At 38.0% G+C, this 18,047-nt stretch overlaps 1 protein-coding gene across 8 annotated transcripts in view; it reads left to right on the top strand.

Annotated features, from left to right (window-relative positions):
- Nucleotides 1–18,047, top strand: part of DLG1 (discs large MAGUK scaffold protein 1) — a 123,772-nt gene that overhangs the window by 7,763 nt on the left and 97,962 nt on the right. For 2 of the 8 annotated variants that reach the window (XM_015637612.3, XM_015637611.3), the window contains exon 1: nucleotides 12,127–12,526. The exons of 1 other annotated variant lie outside the window; for it this stretch is intronic. In XM_015637612.3, coding sequence (XP_015493098.1) covers nucleotides 12,335–12,526 — 192 coding nt within the window. In that variant the 5' untranslated portion in view covers nucleotides 12,127–12,334. Of the gene's footprint in view, nucleotides 1–12,123; nucleotides 12,527–18,047 lie in introns of those variants that run through there. 5 more of the 8 variants (XM_015637615.3, XM_015637614.3, XM_015637613.3 and 2 more) reach the window with 4 other exon arrangements.

Here is an 18,047-nt window from a genome sequence, read left to right as displayed (position 1 = left end):
CCAAAACCCAAGCTATTCATATGTGGTAAAATGCAAGTATTTATCATGTGACTGAGTCTGAAAAATCTACTGCTTTGGTTGCTTGAGCTTTAGTTTAGTTAATTCAGCTACAGTTCTCCTGAAAAGAACTCCAGACTCAAAAGGAAGAAGAAATTTGTCATAATTCCGCAGTCTGAAGTGATGCTGTTGCAGTTCATTTTAAAAAGAATCCCCACCAAATCACCTTTCTTCTGCTATTTGTAATTAAATTCTATAGCAATAATTATAAAAAAAGGCAAAAGGAGGACTATTTTATTACATGAAATCTTTCTTACCTTCCAGGTTTCATCTTTCTTCAGGCTAAGGCAATGGTGAGGGAATGCTTACTTAACTTAGTGATTTAACTAAGTAGTTAACTTAGTATTTAACTTAGTGACCTGTTATTAATAAATGCATCTTAAAAGCTGTTTGTAGAAAATTTCCTGGAAATAAATGTCACTTGTATGGTGAGAAATGGATCAATTTCTTTATTTCCTAAATTCCTAATAGGTTGTTTACAGGATCTGATGTACACAGGTGATTTTAGGCCATGAGCTACAATTCGGGTGACTGGAAAGAAGTCTGTAGTGGGGCTAGAAGCTGCATGGTCTTTTTAACTCAGTTCCTGATCTTATTTTGATTGATTGAAATACTCTTTGGAGGATATCAGGGTATTCTGAGGAGATGGAAAAGTTCTATTTTACAGTGTGCTATGTAAGGGCCACTGCAAATTGCACGTACACATCTGGAAGTATTATTAGAGTGGTGAGGGAAGTGCTGTGGGAAGGAGAGGCAGGAAAAAAAAAAAAGCTGGAAGAGTTTGTATTGATAGCTTAGGGAATATGTTTCCAAATGCAAAAGATGGTAGTGACTTTTCAAATGAGGTGATGCTGAAATGGGAACAATAAGAATTAAGCCAAAATAAATTAAAGCTGGAAATCAAAAGGATTTTTGTTGCTAAAGTAATTAGTTAATAAAATACTTTTATAACAATAATGTAGATAACACAAGCTCATTATGATGTAGCTAGATGATTTTAAAGATCATATTAAGTTGTTTATTATATGTTTAGGTTGTGTGAGAGACCTAGCAGGAAAATCTGTCTCACTTTGCATTTTGAACAGAAATAATCAGATTGGGCTGTATCCAAAAATAAGGCTTTTTAGTCATCTCAAATCCCTTAAGCACCATTTTTGGCATATTCTAATGTATCTCTACTGTCACAGGGATTATAAAAGTACATATCTGATAACTCTAAACAGGAAAGTTAATTTCAGAATAGGATTGTTTCAACTCTGTGACTGCTAACTGGAAATCTGAAAACCTTTACTTTTTTTACCACTAATTAAAATGTTTCTTCATGTGTTCATTCAGGGACTCAAAGTTTTTGTTCTGTGCATCAGCTCACCAGTGTTCTGCAGTTTATAAAAACAGCACATTGAAACAACTTGGGCACCAGATTGTGTATGTAATGAAGGAAATGAAAACCTTTCTGATAGAATCAACTTGTTTCTTCCCTGGTTTTGTTTTCAGTTCAGATCTGAGGCTTATGTATCATAATGATTTCTTTTTTGTCTTTGTAGAGAGCGAAGTGTGCTTCTGTAAAAGGCAGACTTTGGAAGCAGGGGCATGTTCTTGTCTTTAGTGGTTTGCATTCTTCCCTTTAAAGGCTGCTGTTGCAAGCAGGGAAATGCTGTGGAGTGGCCGTGGAGAACTGCTGCCCTCTGCTGTGTTCAGTGTGCTTTGCTCAGCTTAACAAACCGGGACAGTGTGGGATCTGCTTCCCAGAATTTGCAAAGCTTCCTTATCCCTCTGACATTTGAGGCATGTGAGGATGTTCTTTTGGACGGTAGAAATAAATGAAGTGTTAACTACAGGCTAAAGAGCTGATGTTAATTTGTTGACTTTCTGATCATGAAGCTGTAAAATCTTGTTGATATTACCTTTTTTTTTGGTATTACTATATTATTTTGGAAATTCCTTTATATAGTTAATATTCATCCACATCCCTCATACAAATATATTAATGTCATAATTTTCTTTGCAATTGGATTATCCCAGCCTTCATTAGCCTAGTTAATGGTTTTCTATAATATGAGAATGGGCGACACAACCATTTTTGTTTTGGTGATCTCTGTTCTTTTTTATGAAATGTCTTTAAAGGACTATTGAAAACTGGCAAGTATTTGTTGTATCTCTTCCTTTCTTAATTTAAACTTGTGTGTCCTCAGCAATCCAAGTGCTATGAAAATGACTTCAGCTCTCTGTGATGCCTTCCCTTAAAGCATCAAATAAACATACAAGGAATGCGAGAACTTTCTCACCTGCATTCTGTGTAGTATGGCTTTGTTGGACACTGCCCAGCACTGCAGTGCAAAAATGCATTAAGCTTTTTATAATTTTCATTCCCTTTGCCTTTCCCCTTTCTGTTTGTTGACATATCAGCCTTTCTTTAACCAATATATAAGATGCCCAGGGGAAGCCTTGAGTTGATCTGAATCTCTGATGCTCTGGTAGTAGGTGATGCAAATTGAATTCTTCACAGTATAGGTACTCCTTAAAAATGGAGTTGGACTTGTGGGTAAGCTTTGTGGATCCTTTCTGACTATGACTGGTAATTCATCTTAAGATGAGGCTCAGGGTAGATATTAGGAAAAAACTCTTCACTGAAAGGACAGTTGGGCATTGGAATAGAGTCCAGGGAAGTGGTGAAATCCCCTCCCCTGGAAGTGTTCAAAAGGCACGGGGATGCTGCACTTGGGGCTATGGTTTAGTGGTGAGCATGGTAGGCCTTGGCTAATGGTTGGACCTGATGAACTTTGAGTATTTTTGCAGCCCTAGTGATTCTATTTGATGATTGTAAATGAAGGACAAGTGGCCACCTCAGTTGCTGTCCCACTCCTGAGATAGTGATTACACGTTTTTTTAGACCCTGATTTGTTGATTTGCTCTGTTCCTTTTTGATCTTCTATTTTTGGCAATGAGTTCTGCAGTACTTTCTTTTCTTTGCTTTCAAACATCTGCTGGGTAATTTAATTGTCTGCTAATGCCTGTGTTGTCTTAAATAGTTAGCAGTTGCTTTTTATATGCCTTTTCTATGCCATTCATCTTTTCAAAGATTGAGTGTCATATTCCCAACTCAGCTGCTTGCTTTTTATAAGATGAAGAGCTCTGTCAGTTAAGCTTCTCAAATAGAAGCCACTGAGTATCTTCATCCTTGATGTTATTCCCTGTAATTTTTTTTTTTATTTTTGTGGCTTTTATCAGATGAGATGATCAGAAATGTTTCCAATAGGCAAGATTTATGTTTCTCTCAAAACTGTACAGAAAAGTAATACTTTCTGGTCTTCTTTTTTTCTGAGCTAGTAGTTTTGTTCCACTTGGTGGTTTAAAACCCCTCTGTAATTTTAGTTGAGGTTCCATTTTCTAGGTGTTTTAAAGGCAACAGAGGGGAGGAAGAAGTGGAGAATGACCTACATTAGCTATAACATGCTGTCACTTTCACTCAGGTATTTGGGTCCTAGCTGAAGTAATTTCAAAGCTGAAGTAGGGTGTTATTTTCTGGAGCATCTTGCTAAAACATACTAAGAAGAAATATTCTGTTTTGAACAGTTGTTCAATTAGTTTGCCAACAGCTGCTGATGTTTCTTAAGGACTGGTGCCTGCCAGGACTGTTGCCCTAGATTCCTGCTGAAATTCCTGCTGTGGTTTAGAAACCTGTATTAATATGCAGAAGCTCTGGGGTTGATAAGTAACATTGAATCCAGGATAAGTATTTAGAAAATTTACTTGTGGTCAGGGAAATAGCACTTGGTAATAATAAAGTATTTAATGCATCATTGCTTGAATTCCTAGCAAAATTTGGCTCTAATTTGACAGTAATTTTCAGTGTAAGAATAAGTATTTTATGTTAATGAGCATTTGGATAATTCAACCCTCTTTAAGAAAATGTGATTTGAGTTTCGTTTGTGGAGCTCAAGTTCAGATCAAGTAGCAGTCCCCACACTTCTTGCATAAGCTGTTCTGTCATGGTGATTCAGTTGTAATTTGTGGTTTCAGTTTTTAAAGTTACAACCTTCAACCCCCAACCTTATTTTTCAGCTTGTTAATTAAAACTATTTCCTCCTTATTTGCAAATTCTGAAACTGTTACTGCACTGGTGACCATATTAGTGAGCACTATGTAGCAGAATGAATCTGCTAAAAGCAGCAGAAATACTTCGAAAAATACTTTTTAAAAACTGGAGAGAAGTGATAGTAACTTATTAGCAGTGTCAGTGCTACCCTGAACTGCTTATGGCTCTCCCCTTTACTTTTTAGTTTCCCAGAAGTGGCAGAAGAGTCAATGACGTTAGCAGCCTTCGTTACCTGTTCTCAGTTAACAACAAAGTGTAAATCACCAGCACCCTTAGCACCTGGATGGGATAGAGATGGCATTTATAGTCCTTGCCTATTTTTGCATTTTAAGATGGGGAAAGTGATGAAGTTGCAGTGAATTAAAACTGTAGGCTAGAAAATGCATTTATTGATTGGAGTCAAAAAGTAGCATTATGAATCTTTTCTCATTTAGGGGAAGGTGTCATCTCTGGTTTTGAAATGTTTAGATTCATTAGAATGATATAAGAAATAAACTATTGGCATTTCCTCTTTAAGCATTGTACCAACTTTGTTGTATGAAAAAGTCTTTTCAAAACTAATTGCTATAGAACCTAGTGACAGTCCTCTGTGTATTCAGAAATGCATGGCAAGTATTTGAGCATCTACAGAACAGCACTGCTGTTGAGATTCCATCTTGATCTCAGCTGATTATTTTATATTTGAGATGTGATTGGTTTTCACTGTTTTTAAAACAGCAGGACTGAAAGACTGAGTTGTGTTTGTCTCTGGGAACAACCTTCTCACAGTCTGCAGGCGGGGAAAAACCCCCACCGTTATTAGTATTGCGCAAGCACTTCATTGCCTGCCTATGAGAGGTTGTTAGCCTCATCTCTTTTCTGCTCTGCTGCTTTGATGTAGCACCAAATATGTCAAATTGCAGTCTCTTCTTGATGTGGTGTTAAGCAAGCATGAACAGCAATTGAGATGAATCTGGAGTAGTTTGAGGCTTCACCAGATAAAAGATGTGTATTATTAATATATTTTCTTTCACTCATTTTCACTTGTTTTTTTACCAGCCTGCCCTTATTTTTTCAGGGGAGGCACCGATGCTTTATTAATTCTTTGTGAATTATTCAGCAGCAGATCTACTTTTTGTGGCTACTTTGCATGGACCATTTAGAAGGTATTCCACTGCTGAAAACTGCTTCTCCTGAAGGGGCTCTTACAAAAAGATAGGATGGGATGGATCAGACTCTGAGCAATTCTACAATAACTGAAGTACCTTCATATATTATCCATACTGGAATAAACCTCAAAGGTGCTGTCCCTCTTTCCTCCCATCATACCCCCCTCTAACAGTTCCTGCATGACAATCTTAATCAAACTAGCCTTCTGTTAAAACCCAATAGGTGCATAAGGAAAACCATGTTTTGGAGGATATGCTTAGCCTAGTCAGCCTGGGTCCTATAGGGAAGAATCCAGAGTGAAATTACATTCTTGCTCCAGCCTGGTTTTGACACTGGAGAGTAGTTCCAGCTAATCACACCCTGCTGGATTTAATCTTTCCCACTGAGTATAGACTTGAGAATATAACCTTACTTGGCTGATAATTACCACTTGAAATTAGAGTTCATCCACATCAAATATAGTCTGGGTGAAATCTTCATGGAAGGTGTATGGAAGGGATGAGACAAGACTGTAAAGCTTTTGGGTCTTTCAGGAGGGCTTTTATAGCTTAGCATTTTTATCTTTGTGATTCAGTGTCTGTTATTCAGTAGAAATCTTTTTTGAGAGTTCAGTGGAATAATTTAGGGCAGTATATGAATACCTTTTTTCCTCCTCTATTGACAGATGGAACCAACACATCAAAGGCAGCTTTAGATTAATCACATACTTTTACTCTGAATTATTTCAGTAATGTTTTTTGAATGCAAAGATCTCATAGTTTTTAATACTAAAGGACTTCTCAGGTCAGAAGCAGGTTTGGCTGAGATGGAGTTAATTTTCCTCTCAGCAGTCCATATGGTGCTGTGTTTTGGATTGTGACAAACTGCTGATGAACATGCCAGTGTTTTAGCTGTTGCTGAATAGCACTCACTGTGTCAGGGCCTCTTACTCACTCTGCTGCCCTAGCAAGTAGGCTTGGGGCAGGCAAGAGGTTTTGAGGTGATACAACTGGAACCTCTGACCCAAAGTGACTGAAAAGATATTCCATATATTTTTAATATCTTGCTCAGCAGTAATTTAGGAGGAAGTGGCTGTTGCTGAGGCTGGCCATTGATCTGCTTGCTGGTGGTTAGTGATTTGGCTTGCTTTGCTTCTGTGTGTGGTTGGTTGTTATTTATTTATTTATTATTTCACCTTTCACGTATTTATATTGACCTATGAAGTTTCTCCCCCTGATTTTTCTTCCTTTTGATTTTCTGATTCTCTCCCTCCTCCCTCTGGGAGGGAGAGAGTGAGTGGCTGGTTAGATGCTTAGCTGTCATCCAGCCTCAACCTGCCATGGACTGTTTCTGGACATGTTAAACATGTTTGAAGCAATGTACTACATTCTGACTTTAGGAACTTTCTGGTTGAGTTCTATTCTAATCATGGTCTATTCAAAATACAGCATTTCTTTTTTTTTCTCATTAAGATGTTGCTACTATAATGATATAATCTGCTGCAGTGAATTTAACAGAAGGTCAGATAGACACCTATCTGCTGCATGTGCAATGAAGATGTTCTCCTGACTGGTGGTTTACAGCTAGGAAGAACTAACGTTGAGTTTTGGCTTTCATAGTAGTCATACTAGCCAATTCTGTGACCCCTTTCATTCTCAGGAACTTAGTGTTAAAAACTAGAGAAGTAAAGCATGTTCCAGTAGTGCTAAAATACTTTCAAAACATCAGAAGAAAAGGAAGATATTTCATTCAGGACATTTTTAATTCCAAAACATGTGATGGCTTTATGCCTGCCTTACAAAACATGACTACCTGTAACTTTGTCAAGCTTTGCTTCTGTTTTAATATCAGTGACTATTTAACATTTTTCTAGACTTTCCCCCTTTGATATTCTTAATCACTTTCTCATTATATAAATTCTGCTTGTTGTTGCTTAGGTAGCCTTACCTTCTCACTTGTTTCCCCTTCCTGTGGTGGGGATTTTTTGGTGTTTATTCTGTGCTTGCTACCTTCTTCTGAGAAACTTGCTCACGATAGATATCCTCAGAGACCTCTATTCCTCCAGTCAGATTGGCTGAAGTTAAACACTGTAGTGTAAGAATTACGAAGAGGCAGGAACTGACAGATGAATGATATGACTGAATATCTTTGAAATCACACTTGGAATATGTAGGACCTCTATTCAGTGGTAATTGTCAGGAAAGTCTGTTTTTCATGAAGTTTTGCTTCTGAACACTCTTCAGTCTGTCACCACGTATTTTGAAGCCTGATTATTTTTGAATATAGAGGACATGATAATGCACCTCTGCATTCTTTCTCCAATATGGCATTATATTTTCCTACTCTGTTTTGGACTGAAAAAACTCCTAAAGCAAGCTTATATAAATGTCCACAGTGATGGTCACTCAATTGGGAAGGGAGACACTCTTATCTGGTTTTTTGGCTTGACTTATCAAGGCTTCCGAAGGACCTCATTGGAGTGATGTCCCAGATCTGTCTTATATGTAACAATTTAAGACTTGGAATAAACTGGGAGAAAAATCACAAACACCCACTGAAAAGTTTCTATTCATAGGACCTGTTCTGGGCTTAAATGCCATTGCAGGGCAAGTTTAAAAAACAAAAAAGGCAAATATTAATCAGCTTCCTCTTTCCAAAGTAACGTTTCACATTCCTTCTGAAGTTAATAAGGCTGTGGAATTCTTCAGGGTTTTGGAAACTTAAGACACAGACAGCTATATTCTGCAAATTTTTTATATGAGAATATTAAGCTTCTTGAAAAGGATATATGTACATCAGCATTCTGAACTGGACATGCTGCAGTGGCTGCTGGTTTAACTCTTGCAAACATGTTTACCTGCCAGGCTCACAAAACCATGTTTCTAAACTATGGAGGCCTGCTAAAGATGCCCTTTAGAGGAGGAATATCAGCTCACTTCAGTGTTTTGAGTTTATAAACCTCTTTGCCTGAAAGAACTGTTCAAATGATTTTTTTGGCAGTTTAGAAGCACGCAGGAACAAGCAGTACATTTTTTGGCTACTCTCTCAAAATTGGCTTGGATGGTCATCTGATACTTCAGGGAGTAAAACTGCAGAGCCAGAGATCTTCCTGGGTGCTGATGGATGCAGTTTGCACCAGACATCAGTTGTTCTCAAACTGGTGTTCAAATTTCATTTGCCTTACAGAAATTGCTTATAAAATTACTACTCCTTGAGTAAGAAATCATGGCAGACATTACATTAGAGTTCTGTGCTAGTATGGGGTAATCTTAAACCAGCATCCAAGCTCTTTTGTAGAGCTCTTTATAATTTTTGAATTCTGTGTACTCTTTGAAGACCTTGCAGACTACAATTATGAAGAAAAGAGGATAAAATAAGTTTATTAGATTTAAGTAATTCAGTGTATTTTGTAAAAAATTGGATTTTATTACATACCCCAGAAGTGTACCAACTCAGGCTTCTGGGGAAGGGGCACCTAAGCTTGAGTCCCACCAGCTTGACAGGTGCCTGCAGTGGTACCTAAGGGAAATCCTCTGTCTGAAGAATTTTGAAAACTTTTCACCTTTGGTTTGACAGTTGGTACACTTGTCAAGTAACACCTTCACTGCTCATTTCATTAAAAGCTCCAGGTCTTGCTACTTATAAGATTGCTGTTTCCTAACCTGTATTGTATTGAGGATACAGATGGAACACATGGATCAATGAAATCGGTACTACTTGTGTTCCATCAAGAAGAGTTGGCAAGTGCTGATGTGAAGCACTGAGTTTTTATGGAAGTCTTAGTGTGTTTTTTTTGATGCTATATAGCTCTTGTTTCTCTCTACCCAATATTCTTAGTGCTCAGGGAGACTTCGAAGTAAGAGCTTTCTTATTTTAAGACAACAGAATTAGTCTTGCTCACTAATTGAAGATCATAATGAGGTGGGTATTTTTATTGTGCATGTGGGAGCCATACATAAAGATGGGTTATTGCCAAGTAAACATTCAAACAAAGCCTGAAATAAAGACCATTCATTTTAGGTAGTGCATTTGTAAGGATGAAACCTGTTATTTTCACTCAGAACACTTTTGAGGAAACATGGAAATGGTGAGCTCTGACTGTAGGAGCTTTTATGTGATAATACAAAATACAGACTAATAAATTGGCAATGAGAAGTGATAGGTAGTTAAAGCCATATTCTTCTAATTAACAGCTTAGTCATTGTGTTAATACATTATTTTTTGTGTTTTGAAATGTTAATTCACCCTTCAGTTTGAATCAGAGCAATAATTAAGTGTGAATATGTTTCTGTAGAGCTCAAAAGCAGAGTTGGAAATCTTCTGTTTCATTTGTTTCTCTATACAGAAGATACTATATGTTCATATTTCAGAAAGATTTATGTTAACAGCTTTTTTGTTTTAAAGAGCTCTTGAGCACAAATGTGAAACTATTACAGTTAAATCTCAGGATTCAGTCAGCAAAATACATAAGAATATATTTTAATTTTATAAGTTTAAGCAATTAAACTTACACAACCTTGTATTTTTAAGGTTGTGGGCAGGCAGATGTGTAAAAAGTTTCATCTTTGTATGAAGGTCAAGATGATTTTGTAGTGTAACCAATTTATTTATCTACAGCTGCAAATGTATGGCTGAAAGATTCAGATGTTTTATGTGGTCTTCATCAACAATGTAGCTGTAATTGCCTGAAGTTACTTAAGCTTTCTCTTCCTTATTGTATCTTACTGATGGAATCCTTTGTGGATGTGTAGACTGTATCTTCCTCTTATTGATTCTTCTGTGCCCATGGCACATTAGAGCTTATATTTTCTGCATCACAAAAAGCTATTTCTGCAACATTCAAGAACTGCTTTTGGCTCTTTGAATTTATTTGTTGTCATGAAATTGCCATGCATTTGACTGTGTGTTATTTCAGTGAGAAATTATGTTATTACAATACGATTAGAGGTGTGGAAGTAAGATGGATTGTTGATCCATAGTGCACAGAAAAGGTTCTTATGTGGGATAGGAACGTTGTTGTGTTTTGCAAGACAGCGCTGTGTGCCTGTGTTGCTTCCCCTTGTGCCGTGTTCCACGTGTGGTGTTCGAGTATGTGCTCTGCCCTGTTTCTTCAGTCAGGAGTCTGCTTACTGGGACCCCCATCCAGCAGATGGAACAGAAAGGGGTTTTAGATTCCTCTGTCAGCCTTTCTACTGCCCTTGGTTACCCTTGGATATTCTTGCAAGAAAAACATATTCTAACTTAGCTAGACAAAGAAGGTGCATTTTTGATTTCTTTACACTCTTTTTTTCTTGTTTTGTGACAATTAAGTTCAGAGTTAGATTTTTTCCTTTGGTCCTGCGCATATTGCTGCACTCTCATGCAGAAGATGATCTACTGTAAGAAATCATGTCTAAGGCTATTTGGTGAAAAATTGTAGGTCACAGCACGTGGTGTAAAGAAAACTATGCTTATTAATATGGAAATACTGTCATCAGTAATCCTTGGAGAGTCTACCAAGAACGAGGTCCTCATGCAAATGAAGTTTATTTTGAGGTTTACTGTGGGCTGAGTTACACATTTTTCTCCAGACATCTTGCCTTAGTTTTGGTTTCATCAATCTGCACATTTATATAAAGATGACGGTCTCAGTATAATTCATGAAGTTACTAGTTTCTGAGCTGCCAGTGTGGATGCAATTTTACACTACACTAAACTTGCTACCTCAGGGGGTGCTTATCAGGTAAACCAAACAAAGTGAAAGGGAGACGACAAAAGACTGCTGCAGGTATAAACTTAAGTGAACAGTTATGTCCTAAAGAGAATTCTTTACAATACCACTCAATGCAATAAAAAATAGAAATTATGGCTAATGTTATATTATTGAAGTTTTTCACAGAGGCAAGTTAGCTTATGGTACAAGAGCAGAGTAATTGCAGAGGGCATGTTTTGGATCAATTTCTGTAATGCAATTTATTAAAATACATGAATAGATCAAAATCCTGCAGAGACCCCTGGACTTGTAAAAAAGGAAATAAAGTTTGACTTTTATAGGGCTTGCTTAAAAAAACAAACTCCAAACAAATGATTTAAAAATTTTGCATCTTAGATTTGCTAGCACGCAACAAAGAACAACAAATTCTAAGGAGACTATGAAAGTATTTACCTCTATTCTAAGGAAAAAAGCTTTATTTCTTGAACTCTTTTAAGTGTTCACATGTACAGTTGTTTGAAATGCTTTACCAAGAACTCTTCATAATCAAATCAATACATAGTCCAGGTTGTTCATGATTTCATAGTGCTAACGGGGAAAAAGCAGTTTCTGATTTTATTGTGTTGAAGTTGGAGAGTATTCATGTATTTCTGTACTGTTTCTTTATTACTTTTGGTAGACCATTAGGAATTTTACTCAGCAATTAAAGACCATTTTTTTGGCGTGTCAGATAACCTTGAATTTTTAATGTTTGAAAATGAGGATTAAATATCCCAGAGCCATTCATTTTGTGGTCTGCTGACACTTCCCTGAAAAAGCTAGTGTAAATTGCAGATCAGCAAATTCCCTGCTGTTAAGCTTACAACGTCCCTGGTTTTATAATTACACACAGCTGATTTTAAAATGGGTTTTCACATGCTCATTGGTGCAGTGCGAAAGCACCTTGCAGGAAGCGTCGGGTTTATCTCTATCGGGCCGTGTAACGAGTCCCTTGCTGCAACATCTCGCCCCTCCCCTAAGCAAGCAGCACACACTGAGCAGTGGCTCTGCTGGAGTTGCTTCTGTTTTCATGGAGGAGATAGCGGTCCTTGCACTGCAGCAGGTGGAGCTGCCTTGGATCTAACGCGGGCTTCTGGCTGAGAGCATCTGAGTATTACTTTGGGCCGTGAGACAGTTGTCACTTCAAGCTGGCGCTAATGTAATTAAATATAAAGCTGACTCAAAAATTTTAAAAATGGACACAGGATTTTTTCTTTGCTGTTTTTATAAGATCTGGTTTTTAACGTGAAGCAACATTTTTCCTGAAGGATTCAACCTATTTATATAAAGGCTTATTTTTGAACACTATGGACCTAGATTAAATGTCAAAGACAGGCAGCAAGCAGCGCTTACAGAGGCATTTTTCTGGAATCTCAGTCACGGATCGATTGAAGTGCACAGGGTCTGAAAAAATGTCTCCTAGCATAAAAAACTTGGATTGTTTTTCTCCGATGCTATGCCACTGTAAAGTAGCATGTACCAACAACACAATATCTTTAATGTTTGGATGTAAGGTGGGTCTATAAAAGGACTTTCCTGGAAATGTAAGCTGCATTTAATGAATGATTGTCTTTGTGTCTAATGTGACTGTACCTTAAATTTCTGGTTAAATAAGTGTGTGTTTTGTTCCATGCCTTACTCAGTTATCCGAGCTCTTAGTGATGGTGTCAGAAGTAATGAATTATCATGCCAACTGTTTCAAGATCCCTTTGAACAACATTTTGAATTTACTGAATGCCGCATGTAAAATGTCGTCATTCTTCATTAATCAGCATTAATCATCATGTAATCAGTTTATTGCACTTGGCTTTCATTTTCTTCAGCTGTAGAGAATTAAATACACAGGAGACTTGCACTGAGATACAGGGCTGGAAATGCCTCCTGACATCATTTTGATGGAAGCAATTGTTAGTGGCAGGTTTGGGTTTAACAGTGCCCTCGGGCATTTAGTCATTTTAGGACTACATCAGCTGTTTAGGTTTCAGAGGAATAAAACATATATAATTTGAATAGAATATACAGAATAAACAATCTATTCAGTGTTGTGCCAAAAATGTTTTTAAATTTCTTTTCAGTAAAATTAACACGCAATGTCAAGAATATGAGGAGAATGTTGAGTACTGGAAAGCCACTTTGAAATTAAAGGGATATGTGTATGAAGTTACTTTTGAGGCAGAAATTAGGACATCATTCTCTCTAAAACTTTCTTTGTATATTCAGGATTTCCAAGTCATGTTTGTTATTTTTAACAAAAAAATATTTAAACTAGATTTTATTTTATAAAGTGAGATCACTTGTGTGTACATACATACTCACATATATGCATGTGTGATGCATTTGTATATATATATATATGTATGTATATATATATGTATGTATGACAAAACCTTGATGGTGAATAAATGTCACCTATGTTGGGGGGGGAGGAATCTAAATTTTTATGGCTCTTTTGATAGCATAAATATTATAAAACTTAAAGCTGAATACTTTATTTCCAGGAGGAAGACTTTGCCTTGTTTCAAGTCTTCTTATGTTTGCTGTGTCCAAAGCATTTTTCAGTTGGAAATACGTACCTATTTATTGATGCCATTGATATAACATTAAGATTTCTTCTTTTTTTTTTCTTGTGGAACTGCACACTACTTATTTATAAGATATGCTCATGTTTAAACAATGAACTTGGGAAGAAAGCCGTGGAATGAAAATACTCTCGGGCTGGGTTGAGCTGCAGAGCAGGGATGCCGTTCACTTTAAGAGCAAACTAAAAATATCCATCCAGCACGGAGGCTGCACTTTGGGCATCTTGTGGCGGGGCTGAGCGATGGCGGCGGTCCCTGCGCGATCTCTGAGCGGTCCCTGCGCGATCTCTGAGCGGTCCCTGCGCGATCTCTGAGCGGTCCCTGCGCGATCTCTGAGCGGTCCCTGCGCGATCTCTGCGCGGTCCCTGCGCGATCTCTGCGCGGTCCCTGCGCGATCTCTGAGCGGTCCCTGCGCGGTCCCGCAGCTGCCCGGGCGCGGGGCGGCCGCCGGGGGGCGCTGCAGGCGCGGCTCCCGCGCCTCGTTCCTTCATGGCGTCCTTGGGCCGCACGCCCCGCATCGGGCACGGGGCATCGGGCACTGGGCAGCCGCAGCCTCCCGAGCGGGGATCACTCGCCGGGAGCGTCCTTAGCATGGTTCGGGCTGATTGTGCACAGGCTCGAGTGTTTATCTGCGGATAAACACGCGTGGCTGTTAATCCCGAGTGCGTGCTCCATGCTGCCTGCTTTGTACCTCTCGACTGGCCGCATCCCGGACGGACAGGATTTCTGTTCAAACAGTGACTTGCTGGCAGTGCAGCACCTTCTGCACCAGGCACTTGTCAATTTTTGAATAAAAGTTGTAGGGCTGGATAGTACTAAAAATAAAACGCTCTTGTCCTCTGAGAACATACAGCCTTTGAATGCTGAGTAAATATTTACATGGCAATGTGAAACAGTAATGCAGGGTACCTGTACCAGTCCTTCATGTAATGAAACAATTAATCTCATGCAAGTAATCACACAAAACAGTGTTTTCAATTTTCCTTATTTAGATCACATGAAGCAATTCAAAATCTGAATGTTCGTTCTTTATTCTTTTTCCTTGGCCTTCTGGAACAGGTGAATTTTATTACAAATATTTCTGGAATTTTTGTAAATGTATGTACTTATCTTCAATTGTTTTATTGTTTGTGGATGTCCATGACATGAATCATTACATAAGTAAGTTTAACATTAGCTGTGCATTTTGACATATGATGGAACACTGTGACCTAAATAACCATGTTATAAGCAGTCATATTCAAGATACAATGTCAAACTGAAACTGTTCAAGAGGGGTGAAATGCCCTATGTCTTTATCACAGTTATTAGAGAAAACTTAGTGCTTTTCTTTGGGAATGAAACAGCTAGTTACTCAGAGTACTGAACTTGGGTTTGAAAAAGCAAAAAACAAAAAAAGATCAAAATACCTCTTCCAATATAGCAAATCATTCAGTTTATCATATGCTGATGCCTAAGCTGAAAATAATACTGAATGTCCTATTTCATGATCAGTGAAGAAGTTCTAAAAAGATACAGACACTATCATCTTTCCTTATATTACTTAAGTTTCTTTGTTATTCACAACCTTTAAACTTGTCAATATCAATTGCTGTTCACCTGCAAAGAGATTTTATTTCAGTTTCATAATCTTCTCGTTTTTTTACAACTACATTTTCAAGTTGACATCAGTTCTGCAATAGTGGAGCATACCTTTAGTTTTGTGTCCTTTTTTTCCTTTGTGCAGAAAGCACTGTTATTTTCCTAAGCACTTGTTTCTAGTTTAGCACTAGAATACAGGAAAGATTTGTACAAAATGCATTAGCATCTTTTATATATTACTAGGTTTTGTTTTAGCAAGGTATGCAAAATTTTCTATATTGTTGTTCTTGTTATTAGAGTTGTTGGAAGTCATTTTCTGCTGAAGGGTGTCAGAGCTGTGAAAGCTGGGGAGATGTGAAAGCTATTTAGTCTTCTCTAGCTGTTTGTTTTTGACATTGCTTCCAGGTAATTTTATGCAGGAGTGGAAGTGTTGCATGTCAAACAGTGCTTCACAATAATTTCAGTTGCTGGAATGATCTTTGGAAGGGTCCTTAAAGATTTAGTTTAACTGGTAAAGTGGAAAAATTAAAAAAGGACAAGTATTTAAACTTGAGGAATTGTGTACTAATGATCTAATACTGCTTGGTTTCATTGTGCTGCCTGTTCATACTGCCTCAGAAAGGGTCTGGCCCTGTGAGCTTTAGTATATTTATCAAATTCAAATTATTATATTCATTTACTTAAGTCTTATTTTATTCTTAACCTCTTTCTAATCATGGTTGGACTTATACAGTGAAAATGTAAACTTTACCCAGGGACAGACTGTAAGTCAGGCTGTGCTTTCCTGGAATTTCTTGCTTTAGTTGTTGGAAGTGAGCAGTAACTTGGGAGTTCTATGGCTGGTGGGTGGGGAGGGCTAAAGTCTGGAGAAGAAAGGGAGTTTGAAATATCTTCTTTTTAAAATACTGGTAAGAGATTGAGAAGACTAAAGTGAACTTCTTAGAATAAGTTTCCTAAAACTTTACTGTGCTTTTGCTGTGAACAGGTGATCTCTGTTATGAAAAATGGTGCAAATTGTTGCAGATACTTTGTTAGTTCTTATTTCTAATTTAGCTAGGCCTGAGAGTTGAAATTGTGGGCCTGAAAAATGGTTTCACTGTGGTGAATTGGGTTCATTTTTGAGTTTCATCTCATGCAAACTAGCACTGGTTTATTAAAGTAAATGGATTTTTCAGTAGTAGTAGTGGTGACCATAGAGTTTGGTGACATTTCAAAGCTTAATGTGGGTATAATTTAGCCTGAAAATATCCTGTTAACTATGTTGCATCTGAAATGTTTTAAATTAATTTTGACACACGTGTATTATGCAACAGAATCATTTGGGGCAGTGTCTCTGTCAGAAGTATGTGTTAAATGTTTAGTACTTGGTTGCTTTGGACTTAAAATTAAGGTTATACATTGTAAAGCAGTCCATAAAGCTCCTTGAGGAGTTAAATTACTTGGCCACTACCTAATTGAGTACTCGGAGGTGTGCAGCTGAGACTGTCTGCAAGTTCAGAGCTGCTTTGCCACACCTTTTCATTTCCTTTGATGTGTCCCTTGCTAGGCTGTCTCTTGTAAATTAGGATTTCCTTGGAGCCTGGATTTGGGTTCGGGATTGCATTCTCTTACTTGTAAGCAGAGTAAAGACCTGCTCCTAGCTGCTGGAGGTGGGTTGGCCTTACTCTTTACCTGCTCTTCTCCTTGTTCTGCCAGCATTGCTGTGTGCCTCAGCTTGTCATGAGCCACTTTGGGGAACTACAGAAAATTTGTTACTGCTGGAAGAGGGGGAAAAAGCATTCTGCTGGAATAGTTTGCTCACTGTCTGAAGTCAGCTGTGTGCTCCCAGCAAGGGGCAGGGAGATGAAGTTGTTCAGCCTGACCAAGAGCAAGTGAATGGGTTATGCTTCTTCTGACCCTGGCTGCCCTTGGAGAGAGCTGGGCTGTACTGTGAAATTGTGTCTTTAGACCCCTATGGAGGGGTACTTGCACAGGCCTTTGGATGCAGCAGCACAATTATCTTGGCATGACTGGAACAGCGGACTGAGTTCTTGTTCAGGCGCTGGCAGCTCCTGGGAGAGCAAGGGAAGGGGCAGTGGTGAGTGGTGGCTGTTTGACCAACCAGCTCACTTGAACGTGCTGCCTCAGACAAGAGACGCACTGTATTCAGGGGTGGTGCTCTGTAGTAAAGCAGTAGAAACACTTCCATGGAGAATTAGCTGTTACAAGATACAGTAGTTTGCTTTACTGGAAGCACTTTGCTCAAAAGTACTTTCTGTGAAGGGCTCAGATGCCTTTCAGAATAGGTTGTAGCATGGATATTATGTTTTCATGCACTTCATAGAATCACACAATCAACAAGGTTGGAAAATACATTTGAGATCCTCAAGTCAAACCTATGACCTAACACCACCTTGTCAACTGGCAAGTGGCACTAAGACTTTTCTTAAACAACTTCATATCAAGTAGTAACATCAGTCTCAAATACTACATCAAAATCTAATTAAGAGTTCACTTTTAAATTTTTTTTGAGAAGACTGTAGGCCCTGTCACTGCCTTTTAGGGGAGAATTCATTATCACAAGATTTTTTCATTTTAAGTCAAAAAAATGAAATACTGAGCAATTAAAGCTTCATATATTATAAGCATTGATGCACTCTATAATGTAAACATATATCTATATCTGAAATCCAGAGCCTGTTTACATTCAGTCATGTTCAAGAATCTGTTTCTAATAAAGTACCTGTTTCCAAGAAATATATCTGGTTTCAGGAAAAAAAGCAAGGTAATTCTGTGTTTTGTCTAAACATATTAACTGTTCTGTAATGGAAACTAGTTTTGATTGACCTGTGACTATTTGACTAATTAGAGTGTTCAGAGGTTTTTTTGTGTGGAT

The sequence above is a fragment of the Parus major genome, chromosome 9 (assembly GCF_001522545.3).
Source record: "Parus major isolate Abel chromosome 9, Parus_major1.1, whole genome shotgun sequence".
NCBI lineage: Eukaryota > Metazoa > Chordata > Aves > Passeriformes > Paridae > Parus > Parus major.
The sequence above is the reverse complement of the archived record's forward strand: the minus strand, read 5'-3'. Positions and strand labels throughout refer to the sequence as shown.